Genomic DNA, 18,720 nt, shown 5'->3' on the forward strand with positions numbered 1-18,720 from the left:
ATTTCACAAAGAAGAAAACCAAGAAAAAGCAAGGTAAACAGTGCATGAATCAGACTCTGAAGGCCATGCACATAGTCCCAATCTTTCAAATCCTCAAATCTAAGGATTTTAGTACAAGAGACTGGGAATACCAAGAGGTACCCTTAACATGAACAGTAAGCCAGGTATGAATAAGCATGCTGGGAAAACCACACTGCCTTACAAGCCTGTGGCTCTGCTGGATCCACCCTGTCAGGCTGAGGTGAGGTGTGTGAGGCCATGATAAAAGTGCTCCAATGTCCCCCGCACTCTCAAAACGAGCTTTTGCTCCCTGTCTCTTCTCCTCCTCTGTAAATGGAATGCCAATTATTCCATTTGAAGGGAATGTGGGTGCTATGCAAAAGCAGCACAAAGTAAATTTTTATGACGCTTGCTAGAGGCTTTGACAAGCCAGCTCTGTTTCCCAGGTGCCCCAAATCGAAACCCTCCAGATTCACAGCCATGGAGACCTAACGACATTGCAATTTGGCATAAAGTTGCTACTAGAACCATAAAACATTGTTTTAAATAGCACACAGACTTTCAAAAATTCCTTCGAGAACTGGATTGTCAGGTCCATCCAACATTAGCCCTAGAAAAAAGTGCTCATCAGCAACTGCATCAGAGAAGCCATTTTGCCGTCTCTGTGAGGGTGGGTTACTGAGCATCTCCAGTTTCTTCCTCCTCTCGTCAATACCTCTCCAAGAAACACTAAAATCATTATTGTAAAATTGTGTGAGAAGGCTCCTAGCTGTGTTGGAAGCTCCATGCTGGGTGGGTGTCAAACTGAGCAGACCCCGCTAAACCCCAGCTCTCAACCTGTACTAATAAAGCACCTACTTTATCCCAGGTGCTCTGGTGACTGTATCTATCAGTTTTACTTTATGTCACAAGATGTCTGATATGATTAACTTATAAAGAGAAAAATTTATTTTGGCTCACAGTTTTGAAGGGTCAAAACTGAGTGGACCCTTAGGATTTGGGAAAGGGGGACATCGTGGTAGAAACACATGGCACAACAAAACCCTCACCTCATTCTTAAGCAAAAGAAAAGAGAAGGAAGGGGCTAGAGTCCTATCATCCCCTTCAAGGGTACGCCTCAATGACCTAAGGAGCCCCCCCACAATCAGGCCCCAAGCTCTTGGAGGTTCTGCTGCCTCCTGATAGCATTACCCTGGGAAACAAGCCTTCAGTGCATGAACATGTGCAGGAGGCACATATTCAAAACAGGGGCAGAAGAACTCTGCAGGCAGAGCGCTGGACAGAGCTCAGGCCTCCGTGGAGATCTGCTTGCCAACAGCGAAACCACAACTCACAGCTTCATCAATTAGATGCCTCAGATGTGGAAACCATCCACAAGGATTTCCTCATGGGTGGAATTCACGAGTAGGAATCAAGTTCAGGGCAGACAGCTGGGAGGCTGAAGAGTTGCTAATGACCTTGACCTTGCCCTTGACCAAGGGCTGGCCATCCTGCCATTTCCTCATCAGGAAAATGGGAGGATAACCATACCCCACAGATTGTTAGCACTGGCGAGGGGCACCTCGCAGGGCTGCAGCTAAAAGTGAGGCTGCAAGATGAGCTTTGCATCTTGCCTTCATCGCTTGATCACTGTACAAGTGACTGAGTCTCAGTTTATTTCATCTGTAAAATGGCCATAATTCTTCATGTACTATGTTAAGATTGCATTGCAAGTTCTTGGCTCACTGTCTGGCCCACTCGGGTGTGGAGTAAGGGACAGTGCCCATTCCAGAGCAGGCATTTTTCTCTCCTCTTCAAGCTCTTTCCTACATGTACCACCTGGTACCATCCTTCTCCTGGCTCATGCTTAGGCACTCTCTACCTCTCCAGATCAGAAGGAGCTTCTTCTGCATGTGTGATGTGCATGCATGTATGTATATATGTTTGTGAAGGGGAGTTGATATTGACTGTCTTGTTCTATAACTCTCCATCTTTTTTTTTTTTTTTTTGAGTCAAGGTACCTCACTGAACCTAGAACTCACACTCACCAATTCTTCTAACCTAGCTAGCCAGCAATCCCCAGGGATTCTTCTATCTCTGTCCATCCTGGCCCCCAGCACTGGACTTCCAGGCACCCACCAGCACCCCTGGCTTTCACACAGGGTCTTTGGAGCCAAACTTAGGTTGTCATGCTTGTGCTGTAAGCACTATCCACTGAGCTATCTCCCCAGACCTAGACTTCTTATTTCCCCTGAAAGCCTTGCTAGAATCTCACCAGATGCCCAGCATGACAAGAAATAAAAGCGACAGCCCTGCCCATCGTGAGCACAGAGCCTGCAAGCAACCACATAATGCATCAAGACAGAATAAGTCTAAGTAACAACTTAAGCTGGCAGCAGTAGCCTTATCCCCAGGCACCCATGATTAATTACTAAATGAATTGTGCAAGCTGTAATTGCTGCCAGAATTCTGCAGGGGCAAATTTCCCTTGTGATCACAGTGGACAGGAAGGACAAATGTACCCACACCATTGTGATCTGGCCAGGACCCCATGGAATGACCAGGCTGCACAGAAACAGAGGGAAAAGATTGTGAGGGTCTAACCAGCCAAACCCTCAGGCAGCCACATCTCCTCCTCTCAGCCGGCCAGCAGGCCTCCATCCAGTGACTTTTTTTTAAAATTTTTTTTGTTTATTTATTTATTTGAGAGTGGCAGAGAGAGAAAGAGGCAGAGAGAGAGAATGGGTGCACCAGGGCTTCCAGCCACTGCAAACAAACTCCAAACGCGTGCACCCCCTTGTGCATCTGGCTAACGTGGGTCCTGGGGAACTGAGCCTCAAACCCGGGTCCTTAGGCTTCACAGGCAAGCACTTAACTGTTAAGCCATTTCTCCAGCCCCATCCAGCGACTTTTGACATCAGACTGTGAGCTACTGGTTTGAGGAATGAGATTTCTTCTAGAATCAGACCAGATCTACAGTCTTCTCCCTAAATGTATACCCAACACAAAGAACACAGTTTCTGCTGGCGATGATATGGCTAAGCCACTGGTCTCTACTCTATCTCTTTTTTTTTCTGTCCTATTTTATTGTCTCTTTTCTGGTTTTTACTTGCTTCTCAGTCTACATCATGGGGCAGTAATATCTTGATTCCACCCACAGAATACGAGAGAACCAATGAATGACAGCACCTGAGGTCACTGGACGAAAAGAATTCAAATAACCCAGAGTGATCTTTTTTTTTCAAAGTTACTACTTCTCTAAGCAGTAGGAGAGAAAAAAAAAACATAGCTAATACCAGGGAGGGACATAGGAAATGTGGAGAATGAAATTACTGCATCCTTACTAATTACTTTTTTTGAGGTCCTCAGTTGTTTGCTAACAATGCATTCTGTGTAGACAAATTCACTATCCCTGTTTTACAGATGAAGTAGAGCTGTATTGAGGTCTCTTGTTCATTTGGAGTAATAGAGAGGGTCTCACTTACTTTCTTCCTTTGGTCTGCAATAAGGATCATCTGGGCAGTTTTGTCCCTCTCCACTCTTTAAGCCATTGACCAGAACCTCTCTGCTCGCTTGGCCCAGGCTTTGAAATCCATTCATTCTTCAGCTAATGGGCATTATTCAACCTCAGCTTATTGAATCCCTACAGCATGCCATGAAAACGGACTTTGCAATAAAGGGGAGACATGAAGCAAAGAAGGAAAGTGAACAGCAAGCCAGGTTACAACAAGGAGTATAGAGGCATGAAGTTGGGTAATAGTTTTATCAAAGGGCAAGGAAAGGTCTCTCAAGATGCTGATGGTGGAGCAGAGATGCAAAAGTAATTAGGAGCAAGAAGGACAGATATTGGCCAGACATGGTGACACACACCTTTAATCCCAGTACTCGGGAGGCAGAGGTAGGAGGATCCCCATGAGTTCAAGGCCACCCTGAGACTTCATAGTGAATTCCAGGTTAGTCTGGGCTAGAGTGAGACCCTACCTCAAAAAGAAAGAGAGAAAGAAAGAAAGAGAAAGAGAAAGAAAGAGGGAGAGAAAAGAAAGACAGATGTGAGGAAGAACAGGCGAGAATGTAAGGAAAACACCTTGAGCATAGACCTTGAGGCTACAATTCACTCCGGGTATTTGTGGAACATCAGTGAAGCCACATACCTGGAACAGAGCAGGTGTCCAGGAACCTAGGCTTATGAACAAGTCTTAACTGGTAGCTCAAACCAAGTTCTTAACCCACAGACAGACTCACTCAGTTTGGCACTCTCTGGCCCCAGCTGTCCCTCCAGGACCCTCCTTAGCTACAGGGAAGTACACACGTGCACACACACACACACACAGAGCAATAATAGCTAAAATAGGTAGTTAAGCCCATAGTGACACAGTTATCACACTATAAGTTAATAGGAAGATGACAGATGAAGGCAGGGTTAAGAGCACTTGCTGCTTAAACATGAGGGTCTTTTGGGCCAGAGACCCAAGTTTGATTCCCTAGAACCCACATTTAAAAATCTGGGAGCCGGGTGTGGTGGCGCACACCTTTAATCCCAGCACTTGGGAGGCAGAGGTAGGAGGATTGCCGTGTGTTCGAGGCACCCTAAGACTACATAGTGAATTCCAGTAGAGCCTGAGCTAGAGTGAGACCCTACCTTGAAAAAAAAAAAAAACTGGGAGTGACCACACACATCTGGATTGAGATTGGAGAATCTCTGGGGCTTGCTGAGGAAGATGCCATCTTAAGGAAATATGAGGATGAACAATACATAAAGGACACCCTTCATTCTCCTCCAGCCTCCACATGCATCTGCACATACACCACAGAGAAGATTAGAGATGACATGTGACTCTTGTGAGTGCTCTGCAAAGTTAATCTAAGCTGTTAAGCAGACAAATATGTTCCTTCAAGTAGCCCTGACAGAACCTCTGCCCTATTCCAGGTACTCTTCCTGTTCCTGGCAACAGTCATAAAGAACTTATTTTCTGGTGTTCTCAAATCCCAGTTGTCCAAAAAGACAGCAAATCCATCAAGAAACTGGGAGCCATATGACTACCTGAATGGGTAATCTGACTCAGAGAGAAGGGAGGAGTCCACAGCTGGTGCTGGGGCAGGGCAGGATGAAGGGGCAACAACGCTGCAGTGGCAACAACTAGGCAGTAGCCTGCTTAGCTCTTCAAACACATATTTTTGTTGTTTTGGGTTTGGGGGCATAGACTCTCATGTAGCCCAGACTGCCTCAAACTTGCTATGTAGTTGAAGCTGGCCTTAAACTCCTGATCCTCCTGTCTCCATCTCCCAAATGCTGGGATTACAAAGCAGATGCCACCACACCCAGCTCCAAACAGACCTGTCTTTTCCACCCTCAAAGCTGTCTAACCTTCCTGCTGTATAGACCAAGCAAGGCCAAGGAAGCTCAGGATGCCTGCACCTGGCAGAAGCCCCAGAGAATGTCACCTGCTGTCATGGATGTCTGCCTGATTGAAAAATCACACTTTGAAGACTAGGTCTCAGTTCTAAGGATCACCGGATGTCTCTGGTTTGGGACATTCACTAGCTACATAGCTCAGATTAAAACAGTTCTGTCATCCCAGGCATTGGATTTTGTACCTGATATGCAGGGCTGAACAGAGAAATCATTTTGAATAAGAGCATGAAATTTCACCTTGTCCCTCCTGGTAGTACAAAAGCAAAGGGCATATAAATGAAAGCGAGGTCCTCTTCCTATGGGGTGGGGGAATCAATTAGTCCTGTCTGTAAAAACCAAGGGTACTCCAGATAGCCAAACTGAGTTAGATAATTAGATTTCCAAGTGAGTACCCCAAGTATCCTGTGTTAAAAGCATTTATTCCTTCAGCACAGGTACCCCTCACCCCATCTGATATGACTTGGTACTTTGTGGACCTGTTATGAGGCTGTATCCTCACTCTTCCTTACACTTGTTTGAAAACAATGGGCAGCACTAATCTTGGGCTACACCCATTAAATTCTCTCTAAACTAGTAATGGTTATCTCATTTAACCTGTGCTGACTTCACGCTCTGCTGGAGAATCTGCTTTTCCTTTTCAGATGGAAATGGGACCTGAGGAGAGAAAAGACCCATCGTGCTTCACCAGGGCCCCAGCTGAAACCATAGAGGAATTGGGGAAATGAGAAAGACTGCTGCTTTCTCGTGAACCTGATGTCAGCACAAGGATGAAGGTGATAGATACTGAGGACGCTCAACACCTACCAAACCAGAGATCCAGAGGCTCCTAAGTGCCCATCACTGAAATAGACCTAAAAGAACCCAACATGGCTCAGGGAATTTCGTGGAAGAGGGGTTGGGAAGATTGTTAGAACCACAGTTGGGACATAATGCACAGAGACATTGCCTCTTCCTCATAACTGACGCTGCCCCCACAATGCATGATCCACAATCCCCATGGGGATGATGCATCTGCAAGGAGGAGGGTCCCCTTGGAAGGGGGACAGGGATTAGAGTAAGGATGGTACCAACATGTACTGTTTACATACTGAGTATGTCCATAGTCAATAAAAAAAAAAAGGAAAGAAAACAATAGGCAGAAGGTATTAAGCCTAGCGGTGACTATAGTCCTCTTCATGACAGACCCTTGGGGAAACCTATCTAGTTTAGAAAGAAGGCTACAGAGTCTATTCTCACCCCTCTCCGTCATTCCAGTTTAGAATTCTATTACAGAAAGGTTGGGGACGTTAGTTCCCAAGTGTGAGAGGCCAGACTACTAGGAAAGCGATCGAGGGGCAGACATGCCTGCCATGACACACTTTGGGGTGTTGATCCTTGATTTCCACCTTATTTGAGACAGGGTCTCTGTTTGCCACTGCACAGGCCAGGCCATTTGACCTGCCAGCTTCTGGGATTCTCCTGGGTCTATCTACTGTAGGGTTGCAGATTATACACCTGTAATCTGGTTTTACATGGGATCTGGATATTTGAATTCCAGTGGTCAGGATTGTATAGCAAGGACTTTTAAACCACGGAGCCATCCTCCCAGCCCTGGGTTTTTCTTTGATTTGTTTGGTCTTACTATGCAGTCCAGGCTGCTGGTCTCTAACGGGTGATCCTTCCTTGCCTCATCTCCTGAGTGTTGGCATGCTGAGACACAGTTCTTGTAGCCCAGACTAGTCTCAGAGAGGATGAACTTGAACTCCTAATACTCCCCACCTCCCAAGTGCTAGGATTACAGGAGGGCACCACCAAACCCAGCATTCAGGTGTCCTTTTTAATGTAAATTTTATCTTGACACGTTACTCTTGGCTACCCCCTTCCCAGGCTAATTCTGGAAGGCGTGGCTCCTAAGTAGCAATGTGATAACTACGTGTTCACAGGAGTTGAAGCATCCAACAAGGAGCTTCGTCTCAGGGCACCGGTGTTCAGATTCCCGCCACCCACTCACTCTTCACCCCAAATTCTTCAGAATTCTTGGTATATATATTTTTTCAGGGTTCTTATCCTAGGAGAATACCAAGTGGACTGTGTTGGAGATGCAAAGATTAGCCAAACTCCCCAGATTTAAGGTTTTCCGAGATTTCCTAGGAAGACAGAGGACATTAGTGACGCAGATGGCTCCGCGGGTGGCCTAAGGACAGTTTTTCCCCTCTCGGTCTCAGTTTTTCTTAGGCATATGGGGGTCCCGCTGGGCGCTAAGGGAAGACCTCACTGGCTCTCCTCGAGGGTGACAAAGGAACGTTCTTGGGTTCCCGAGTCTCCCTCCCGGGACACAGCCCTCTCCGGACTCCCTTTCCTCCCACTGGAGAGCGGCGCGCCGCGCTCCGCCGATCCCCGTCGCCGCCCCCGCGTGGAGAGCCCCGCCCTCCCCGAGTCCCCGCGCCCGACGAGCCGAGGGCGGGGCGCGCGGGAGGCGGAGCCGAGCCGGGGAATCCTCTCCGGGCGCGCCGTGGGCCTGCAGAGCCGCTCGGCCGTCCGAGGGCGGCGGGATCCCCGACGCGCCGAGTCTGGAGCGGCTCCCGCGCCCCGGTCTCCGGTGCCGCCCCCGTCTGCACACCCGCACGCGGGCCGCGCCCGGGCCCCGCCGTCCGCTCGCCATGCAGCCGCCGCCGGCCCCACGCGCGTAGGCGCCCCGCCGCCCGCAGGCCATGCTGCCCCTGCTCGCCGCGCTGCTGGCCGCCGCCTGCCCGCTGCCGCCGGCGCACGGCGGGGCCCCGGGCGCTCCCGGCCTCCCCGGGGCGCCCCCCAACGCCTCGGCCAACGCGTCGTCCGCCGGCGAGCCCGCCGCCCCGCGCCCGCTGGTCACGGCTGCCCCCGAGCGCGCGGGCCCGGAGGATGCGCCGGCGGCGCCCTGTAACATCAGCGTGCAACGGCAGATGCTGAGCTCGCTGCTCGTGCGCTGGGGCCGCCCGCGGGGCTTGCAGTGCGACCTGCTGCTCTTCTCCACCAACGCGCACGGCCGCGCCTTCTTCGCCGCCGCCTTCCACCGCGTCGGGCCGCCGCTGCTCATCGAGCACCTGGGGCTGGCGGCCGGCGGCGCGCAGCAGGACCTGCGCCTGTGCGTGGGCTGCGGCTGGGTGCGCGGCCGCCTGCGGGCTCCCGCCGGGGCTCCCACCGCGCTGCCTGCCTACCCGGCGGCCGAGCCCGGGCCGCTGTGGCTGCAGGGCGAGCCTCGTCACTTCTGCTGCCTGGACTTCAGCCTGGAGGAGCTGCAGGGCGAGCCGGGCTGGCGGCTGAACCGCAAGCCCATCGAGTCCACGCTGGTGGCCTGCTTCATGACCCTGGTCATCGTCGTGTGGAGCGTGGCCGCCCTCATCTGGCCGGTGCCCATCATCGCCGGCTTTCTGCCCAACGGCATGGAGCAGCGCCGGACCCCCGCCGCCGCGCCCGCCGCCGTGCCCGCGGGGACCACCGCCGCCGCCGCCGCTGCCGCCGCTGCAGCAGCCGCCGCCGCCGCCGTCACCTCGGGGGTGGCCCCCAAGTGACCCCCGCCACCCCGCGCCTGAGGCCGGAGGAGATGGGACGCGGCCGGTGCGCTTAGTGCAGTCCTTAACGTGCGTTCCCTCCCGGGGACCGGGCCGCAGAGGTGCCAAAGCGAGGTCTGTGCTGGGCTTCTGGTTCGGAAAGGCAAACAAGCGCAGGCCACCAGACTGCAGGGACAGAAGGAGGGAAACGGGCCCTTTCCCCTCGATTACCCCTCCCCGCGCCCACGTGCTCTTTATTCATGGCAGAAAGTGACCAGATCCTGTGTATTTGTTTTATATATTTAATAACTTTTAAATGAAAGTTTTAGTAAAAAAAAAAAATACAAAACAAAAAGATTCAATTGCTATCGCCCTAGTACGAGAAGCTCTTTGTATCTGAACATAACTTGTACTTGAAGCTTGTTGTTGTTTTTATTTTTATTTAAAAAATGATGGGGTGGGGGGGCATGGGAAGGATTTGGCATCGATTTATTGTTACCGCTGAAATGAACTTTCTGAACCTTTTCCAAGTTGATCTACTCAGTGGCGTGGGCTGGTGGACGCTTCTTGTACTTCTGTGGTTTTCTGGCTTTTAATACAGACATTTTCCTCCAGAGAAGCGTATACTGCGTTTTCTTTTTAAGAAGGGAATCCAAGATGCAAATAAAACATGGAAGAAGAAATTCTAGAAAAGTTAGAGGGGGCTAGCTCTGTTCTCCTTCCTGTCTGGGACCGAGATACTTTTCTCAATGGTTCTGGCCCCAGGGCCCACGCATCCTCCAGTCTTAAGACACACTTTACATTGTTATTGCCCCCAGGAAAGGATCAAATGGGAAAATGAGTTTTACGAGCCAGGTGTCTTTCAAAGAAATGCTTATTTTAAAACGGCATATGGATTGCAGTTATGTATAAATTGGAGCAGATGAGCACATTTCCACTGCTGGCATTAAAATTTGAAACAAGCCGGACGTGGTGGCGCACGCCTTTAATCCCAGCACTCGGGAGGCAGAGGTAGGAGGATCGCCGTGAATTCGAGGCCACCCTGGGACTCCATAGTGAATTTCAGGTCAGCCTGAGCTACAGTGAGACCCTACCTCGAAAAACCAAAAAGGAAGAAAGAAACTTATTGTTAGCATTAATGAGGTCTGTGTTAAAGGTCAGTTTGGGGAAGAGTTACCACAGGCTTTCTTCACTCCTGGCTTCCATCGTCCAGTGCTGTTATATCGTACTTTCAGACTCCTTGGGGTTTAAGCAGAGCAAAAGTCCTTAAAGCAGCTTAATATAAAATTCGGAAAGCCTTTTAAGATTTTAGGCCAGGTGTGTTGACTCACACTGATAATCCCAGTGTTTAAGAGGCTGAGGCAGGAGCTAGCCTGGGCTAGCAAAACCCTGTCTCAAGAGGATTTATTTTCTTTTAAGCTGCTTTCCCTTGCTCCATTTTCTAACTTTTGAGTCAATAATTGAAATTATTGTAGAACCATAGTTCTCAAAGTGGGCTCCCCGGACCAGAAACATCAGCTCAACTGAGACCCTGATAAGAGATGTCCTCACCCAGAACCTACAGAAGCAGAACTGGATAGGGGGAAGCAATCTGCTTTAGCAAGCTCTCAAAGTTCTGTTGTCCTTCAAGACTCAATGTCTTCACCAGCACTTGTCTCCTTTTATCTCCAGATCACTGATTTATCAAGGAAGTGGATACTGCCTTCACAGAAATCTCAAAGATGGGGTCATTGCCCCATGGCTCCAGCCTCCTCTTTGGCTGTGTGAGGCCCTAGGATGTCTTAGCAGAAGGCAAGCCCTTAGGGTTAGGAAATATCTTCCTCTACCTCCCGGCTCTCTACTGTGAATGGATGTTCAGTGGTTATTGTAAGCCAAGTCTGCCCACCAAGTCACTACGAATCTAATGACACAAAAGCAAAGTAGGCAGCTTGTGAACTTGCTCCTTTCAAGCTCCATAGCAGGAGAAGGACAATAGTTTGGTAATCTTAATCAACTTTAAGATAATCATAGGATTTGTAATTCTGGAAGGCACATTAAGGATTCTGGGTACAACACTCATGTACACACATATACAATCAAATCACTCAAATCATTTCCTTTTTCCAAGATAGAAACTAAAACTCAGAGGTTTAGTTAGGTTTATTTAGACGTGCCTGCAATCCCACAGCTATTTAAGACAGAGTTTAGACTAACCCCAGGACCTCAGCCTCCCACAGTGGTGTTTTTCATCACTAGAAACTTCCTTTCTTAGGAAAATCAGAAGCTAGCCATCTAAGGACTGCTTTTCTATTGACTTTACCAGAGCCGCTGTCTATAATTCCTGAAGCTACAAACCCATAGAAGCCAGACAGTATTTATTTTAGATGAGACAGTTGGGCACTTAATAGAAGATTGTATGTCATACACTTGATTTATATATAAATAAATGTATAGGTTTACTATATATAGTGGTACCCAATAAAGATCTTTTTAAGATGGGTTTAAAATGCCAACATTATTGCTATAGCAATGCACATTTCTAAGGAGTGATCATTGGAATTGCCAATGGAGCCTGCAAGGTGTGTGTGTGCGTGCTATAACTCTCAAGGCCCATCCTCCAGTGACCTACTTCTTCCAACAATGCTCCACCTCCTAAAGGTTCCACATCCCCCTAAGAGTCCTGCCAGGTGGGAGCCAAGTGTTCAAACACATGAGCCTATGGGGAACGTTTTGCATCCAAACACTAACCTACATACATGAGGAGCACACTGTACTGGTCATCTTTGTCATCATTTTTCACACATTCCTACACTTTTTTCTTCCATCATCTGGAGAGTTTGCTCATAACCACTATAAGTGGTGATGGGAAATGCTCCCTAATGTCATGTCTTATTTAATCATCACCCCTCATAGATATCCATGTCAAAAGAAGGCAGCTTTGTTTTTCCCATCACCTCACCATATCAGTCAGGGTGTCCTCAGTTATGCTGTGCTAATAAGCAACTACAGCTTCTCAGCAGCTAAACACTAGAAATACTTCCTCCCTTCACATGCCAAATGTCCAAAGTTGACAGGGGCATTGCTCCTAGTAATCATTTGGAGACTCAGGTTGAAGGTGACTCTCTGACTCAACAAGGTGTCCCCATCCCAAATGAAGGTGGAGGAAGGTGTCACACAGGCAAGTATCAATGGTGCTGCTCCTGCCCTCTGTCCCAGCTCTCCATGCTGGATGTTCTGCTGTCTCCAGTCTGCCCTCTCAAGGCAGCCCTCCCCTTCATACAAGTATTTCCTTGGGGTTAGCACCCTGATTTCCCCATCAGAGATTCCTTGGCAATTCCTTCTCTCTACAGACGGTAGCAGGGGACTTCTCACATGAGTTGCACATAAAGGTTTTATTCCTTTTTGGATTGTTTTGCAATAAAATACCTGACAGAAGCAACCAAAGGGAAGAAGGGCTTATCTTAGCTCACAGTTTCAGGAGATTTCAGTCCATCATGGTAGGAAAAGGATGGCTGAGCCACTCTGTGGTAGTGGAAGTGTGTGGCAGTTGGTCAGATTGCCATAGGCAGGAAATAAACAGAGTTAGAAGGGAACCAGAGTGGAGCCATACCTTCAAAGGTATACCTCCTAGGGCTAGGCTCCACATTCTAAAAGCTCCATAACTTCCCCAAACAGCATCATCAGCTGGAGACCTATGGGGACATTTCAAATTTAAAGCATAACAGCCTCCTTTTATAGGCCAGGATTGCCTGGAATTTACTATGTAGCCCAGGCCAGCCTTAGCCTCCTGAGTGCTGGGATTATAGACATGTGCCACTAGGTTTCATGCTTGACATGTGGGTCAGCCTCACAGGTATTGCAACTTATCGAGAGCTAAAGACCCAGGGGACATGGGAAGAGAGAAGCTGAGCTATCTTGTACATGCTGCCTTGTTTTATCTGCAGATAGAAAAGCTAGAGTGATTTCCCCCATGCCTGGCAGAAGCCTCTCTGCTTTCAGGTCTGAGGTTTCCGACTGATAAGGAACAGAACACCACTGTAGAAAATGAATGGTGTGATTCATCTCTTGGAGAAATAACCACAGAGCAACTTGTATTGTTTGAGTTTATTTGATGTCCTGGGTATGGAAATGAATTCTCAGATTCAGTAAGCAGGAGGGATATTGCTGCCCAAAGACCTATCTTGGTTCCATCTGGACAAGGAAAAGTCACATTACCAGGACCCTGCTGCTGGAGATGGAGCCCCAAAGACTCACCCAAAATGGTTAGGAGCTCAGGCTAGGGAAGGGGAGCTGCCAAGGACAAGGACTGTCCCTGGGTCCAAAAGTGTCACCACTGTCTATGGACTGTGTCCAGTCACACAAATTGATTCCTGGTCTAATTGCTTAGAAAGGGAACCTGAGATATAGAGTCTCCTGTGAGTCTTATAGACAGAGAGCTCTTGCGAGAAGGAGAGCAAGGAAATGGATATGAAGCTAGATGGAGCAAATCGAGCAGGTTCTGCCTGGGCGTGTATGGCTCCACGTCATCCCATCATGAAACAAGGGCGTCTTTTGTGTTTCCAGTGGCTACATTCTAGGTGGAGGAGACTTCACAGCCTCTCTGACAACCTATGAACTTTGCTAGTCTCAGACGATGGCAGGCTGGTACTGAGGTCCTGATGGTCACATGGTGGCCTTGGTGATGTCAGAAGTCCCTTCCATTTGCCTCCTCAGTCAAAGTCCTGGATTCTCAATACTTGAATGAAATTCCTATAGTAGTTGGGAATTTACCGAGGCTGGTAATGGCAGGATACAGGACATCAGGACATCTGCTCTGCACCTGCCTTGCCCTTGACAAGCCACACTCCTCTGCTCATCTCCTGAACAGGACAGCCAGAATAGGTGAGGCTCATCCAGACCCAGGCCTGCAATCCCATGCTTTGGCTTTCCTCTCCATCCTCAGGGCCCACAAAGACCACATCCACTACAAACAAGCACCCTTTTAGGACTTCTCCACCAGCCAGACTAAAGCAGAGGCCAGGGAACTTCCTTTCGTGAGTGATTTGCAGTGTGAGTGGGAAGTGGCAGTGGACTGGGGACTGTACAACTGTGGAAAAAAGGATATTGGGTGTGCATGTGTAGGCAGGTGTGCATGGGTGTGCATGTGTGTGGAGGACAGAGGAGGGCCTCAGACATCATTTCTCAGGCACTATCCACCTGTTTTGAGACAAGGCCACTCATTGTTCTGGAGCTAACCTGGTTGGCCAGCAAGCTCCAGGGATCCTCCTGGCTCCACTGCCCCACCTGGCACACTGCCACACCTGACCTTTTCACATGGGTTCTGGGGCTCAAAGTCAGATCCTCATGTTTATAAGGCATGCACTTTATCCACTGCCAAAAAGAGGATTTTTTTCTTTTCTTTTCTTTTCTTTTGTTATTGAGGCAAGCTAAGAAAAGCATGAAGAATTAAAGAACATGGGAAGGGAAAGACTCGGTATTTGATTGACATTGCTTGTCCTCTGGGGGTCAAGAACTTCAATGTAATTGACACAGTTAAGAGCTAGTATTTACAAAGATGATAATCCTCTTTCTGAGAAACACCAAAAACAAGAGTTCAAAATCAGCTAATGAACCAGTCATAGAACCTAACGTATGTGACCTTGAGTTTAACTGTATCAGCTACTTTTTCAATAAAATTTTTTTCTGGTAGCTATTACATTTCTTCACTTTTTACCTTGAAATTGCTCTCCTTTTGCCTCTTCTCTGAGCATCTCAGATCAACACACTGAAATGTATACTAGCCATTGCCCTCCCCTCTCTTGTCCCTGAACAATTCACCTCACAAACCACCTTGCAAGTCCATTTAAAAAAGGAAATTGGGCTGGAGATGTGGCTTAGCAGTTAAAGTGCTTGTCTGCAATGCCTAAGGACCATGTTTGACTCCCCACATCTCATGTAAGCCAAAGGCATAAGGTGATGCAAGCCCAAGGACACACATGCACAAGAGGTGCCACATGAGTGTGGAGTTCGATTACAGTGGCTGGAGGCCCTGGCACACCAATTCTCCCTCTCTCTCTCTCTCTCTCTCTCTCTCTCTCTCTCTCTCTCTCTCTCTCTCTCTCTCTCTCTCTCCCTTGTTCTTGCTCTCTCATTAAAAAAAAAAAGTCAGTCTGTTGGGCTTGCCTCAAAAACAAAAAAATAAATTAATTAATTAAGAACAATAAGAAGTAAACCAGCAAAAAAAAAAAAGTAAATCAGATCATGTATTTTTTCACTTAAGTTTTAACCTTTGCTTAATCTTTGAACCTCATTGTAAACTATATCCTTTAACTATTATAACTTCAAAATCATATGTATAGTTGTTGGTAAGGCATTTAGACCTCGCTCTCCCCCTTTGCTTAATAAACCCCAGCCTTAGGTTCATCCTAAGTTACCCTGAAATTCTTTTACGTGGCCTACATCAGAATCCTAGCCAACATAAGTGGACATCTGTAAGGGGGAGAGGCTACCAGGAGCAGCTTTGGAATGTGTCTCCTATTAGCACTGATATCAGAATGGTTTTTGTCACAGGATGGTCTAAATTGATCATTTTGTGGCTATAATAGTCTACAGATACATTAGGATTTTTGCATTTCTCTAGTTCAATTAACCACAGTGGTGGAATATAGTTTTCGTCAAGCCAATGAGGCATACACAGAGTGAAATATGGTTCATAAGGTTCACTACTTATTTTATTTATTTATTTATTTTTGTTTTTTCATGGTAGGGTCTCATTCTGGCCCAGGCTGACCTGTAATTCACTATGTAGTCTCAGGGTGGCCTCGAACTCACAGTGATCCTCCTACCTCTGCCTCCCAAGTGCTGGGATCAAAGGCATGGGATTAAAGGCGTGCGCCACCGTGCCCAGCTGGTTCACATTTTTTAAAGGACATCTTTGACTGCCAATTGACACATACATCACATCAAAGGCAGAGACTATGTGAGGCAGGGCAGAGAAGAAAGGAGCATAGTTGTGTATTTTGTACCAGACACGAAGCAGGTGACAGTTCCACCGCCATAAGGAACAGATCCAGGCTCCTACAGGGAGGGTAAACCCTTTCCCAGGTTCACACAGCTCTGATATGGGCTAGTAGTCAGGGACATTCCATTCCTACAAAGGCTGAGGTTCACAAAGCTGTTGTCATACCTTAGCAATACAGATGAAGATAGCTTTACAAGGAAACAAAGAGGGCAACAGGTCTAGAATAACTAGTCATGGGCTAAAGAGATGGCCTAGCAGTTAAGGCATAACCAAAGAACCCAGATTCTACTCACCATAACCCACATAAGTCAGATGCACAAGGAGGCACATGCATCTGGAGTTTGTTTGCAGTGATTGAAGGTCCTGGCACTCCCATTCTCTCTCTTTCTTTCTTCCTCTCTCTCTCTCCCTGCCTATTTCTCTCTCTCTCTCTCAAATAAATAAATAAAAATAAAATTAGAATAACTAGTCATGTTTTCACTTAGGGAAAACAAGTATATACTAAGCACATTTTTCCAAAATAAATTTAGTCATAGAAATTAACTCTCTCCCCTATCTCTCTTTTCTTTTATCTAGTTTCATGCAGACAAAACTATGCTCATATGTGCCACATGATTCTGAACTCTGGGTCAGATATCCAAAGAATGCTGGAAAAACTGTCTACCTAAAAGCCAGTGAGGTCAAATCCAACCTCTCACTGATGCCATAGGAAGTGACATTTGGGGATGTCAATCATACTGTGCCAGGGAAGAACATCTCTGTACCAGATAGGTTGCCCAAGAGCTCACTCTAGGGTCATTCTGTCATCCTACAGTTTGCCTGGAGGCCTGGGCGAGACCCTCTGCTCTGTAACAACGGTTGGCAGATTTATCCTGTAGAAGTTCAGGCATCAAATGTTCTCAGCTCTGTGGCCGCAAAGTCTGACAGTTACTCACTCCCTGCCACTGGTGCTAGAAAGGAAACAGGCAGGGATGTGTTCTAGTAAAAGTTTCTTTATGACGTAGGAATTTAAATTTCATATATATTTCACAAGCCAAAATTTACTGCATTATGGGCTGGAGAGATGGCTCAGCAGTTAAGTGTGCTTCCTGTACACAAGGGCCTGAAAGGGAGTCTACAGAACTCTCCTCAACAGTTGGGCATGGCCACGAGCATCTGGAGCACCAGTCCTGTGGGGGAGCAGAGTCCAGAGAACCACCAGAGCCACGAATGACAAGCTCTGGAATCAGTAAGAGACCCCATCGCGATGCAAAGACAGGTGGTGAGTGACGAAGGGGAACATTCAGTAATTTTTAGGCTGCCTCAGGCAAGCCCACAGGCACGCACCATATTAGCATAGATGTGTGCATATAACACACATCACACATACTATGCACAGGCCAAAATAATTGTTTTATTATCATCGTTTTGATTTTTTTGTTTTCATTTTTGTAGGTGTAGGGGGGACAGGTGAAGCAGGCTCTCATGTAGCCCAGGCTGAACTTGAACTCACTACGTAGTGCAGAATGGCTTTGAATTACTGATCTTCCTACCTCCCCTTCCCAAGTGATAAGGTTATAGGTAGCAGCCATCATGCTGGCTCCTTTTGATTGTTTTAACCCATTAAAAATTGTAAAAATATTCTTAGCTCACAGCTCTACAGTAGAAATGGGCCTTCAGGTTAGCAGCTACAGTTTACTGGCCCCTCCAGCCCATCCAATCTCTGCCACATACAAGATTTTGATGACTAAAGAGCCATATTATTAAGCAAAGGGCCAGAAGCAGTGTGGAAAATGCTGTTCTCCACTGAATTTGATAAGCAGTAAAGGTCATGAGGAAACATCTGATCCTTCACATTACTGAGATTAAAGGAATCAGATTCCTGGGCTTGGGGTACATAGGTAAATGGTAGAATGCTTTCCTAGAGTCTACAGGCTCTGGTTTCAATCTCCAGCACCATAAGTCAAATAAATAAGAATAAATAAAAGAAGTTATGAATAAGCCATATGAAAATCTAAAAAAAAAAAAAAAAAGGAAAGGAAGAAAACAAGAGAGAATGAGCAGAAGTACCCTGTGGAGGAAGCCATAGATTGTTATAAGAAAATTTCAGTGCCAGAGGTGAGATACCTTTTAGCACATTGTTGGTAAGGGAGACCCCTCGTACCCCAAAACATTACAGGCCTTTTCCAAGGCTCTTGGTTGCCCACCAGAACTAGAAGGTAAGACCCTGTGGTTGATGATGACACATGTTTGAGCTGTAGATTGCTAAGAAATCAAGCTAGGACTGAGCTGGACGCCTCCTCCCTGTTGAATAGTTATCTGCATGCTGTAAAGAGCTATGTAGCTCATGTGGGGAGAAAAACCATCAACAATCTTAACCAGTAGTAGACAATGCAAACTTGATGGCTGGCCAGCCAGGCCAAAAATACCTACTAGTACAATTGTGACATGTTTGTTATGGGGGAAACCACTTGCTCTCTGATTGGACTTGGGGCCCCCTCCACAGGAGGTAATCCATGCCTGGTACTGAAAGCCTAATCAAAAGCTTATGGCTGGGGAGGTCATAAGCCCCCATAGGGAAACCACTACTATTGTCTAGCTAAATGGATATGTTATGCAAACCAAAATGCCTTCTAATTACTTGTATTTATGTCCATAGATTAATGCTACTCTCACTGTTAGTTAGAGGAGCTTTACTTTTAAGATGGTGGTAACCTCCAGAGTGACTCTAAACTCACATTCATGAAAAATTGTTTTGGCTATGCCATACCCTGTTTGAGTATTTGTTTGGTAGTTTGAGGAGAGAAGATCCAGCCTGAATGTGGGTGGCAACCATCCTACAGGTTGGGCCCTGGACTGAGTGA

General features: G+C 47.3%; 1 protein-coding gene across 1 annotated transcript; it reads left to right on the forward strand.

The window, feature by feature from the left end:
- The first annotated feature begins 8,082 nt into the window (after positions 1-8,082).
- On the forward strand, positions 8,083-9,512 carry Tmem158 (transmembrane protein 158). Its single transcript, XM_045136670.1, has one exon. The coding sequence runs from the start codon at positions 8,083-8,085 to the stop codon at positions 8,917-8,919; it is 837 nt and encodes a 278-aa protein (XP_044992605.1). The 3' UTR covers positions 8,920-9,512.
- Positions 9,513-18,720: the final 9,208 nt, after the last annotated feature.

Source organism: Jaculus jaculus, chromosome 17 (assembly GCF_020740685.1).
Source record: "Jaculus jaculus isolate mJacJac1 chromosome 17, mJacJac1.mat.Y.cur, whole genome shotgun sequence".
Classification (NCBI taxonomy): domain Eukaryota; kingdom Metazoa; phylum Chordata; class Mammalia; order Rodentia; family Dipodidae; genus Jaculus; species Jaculus jaculus.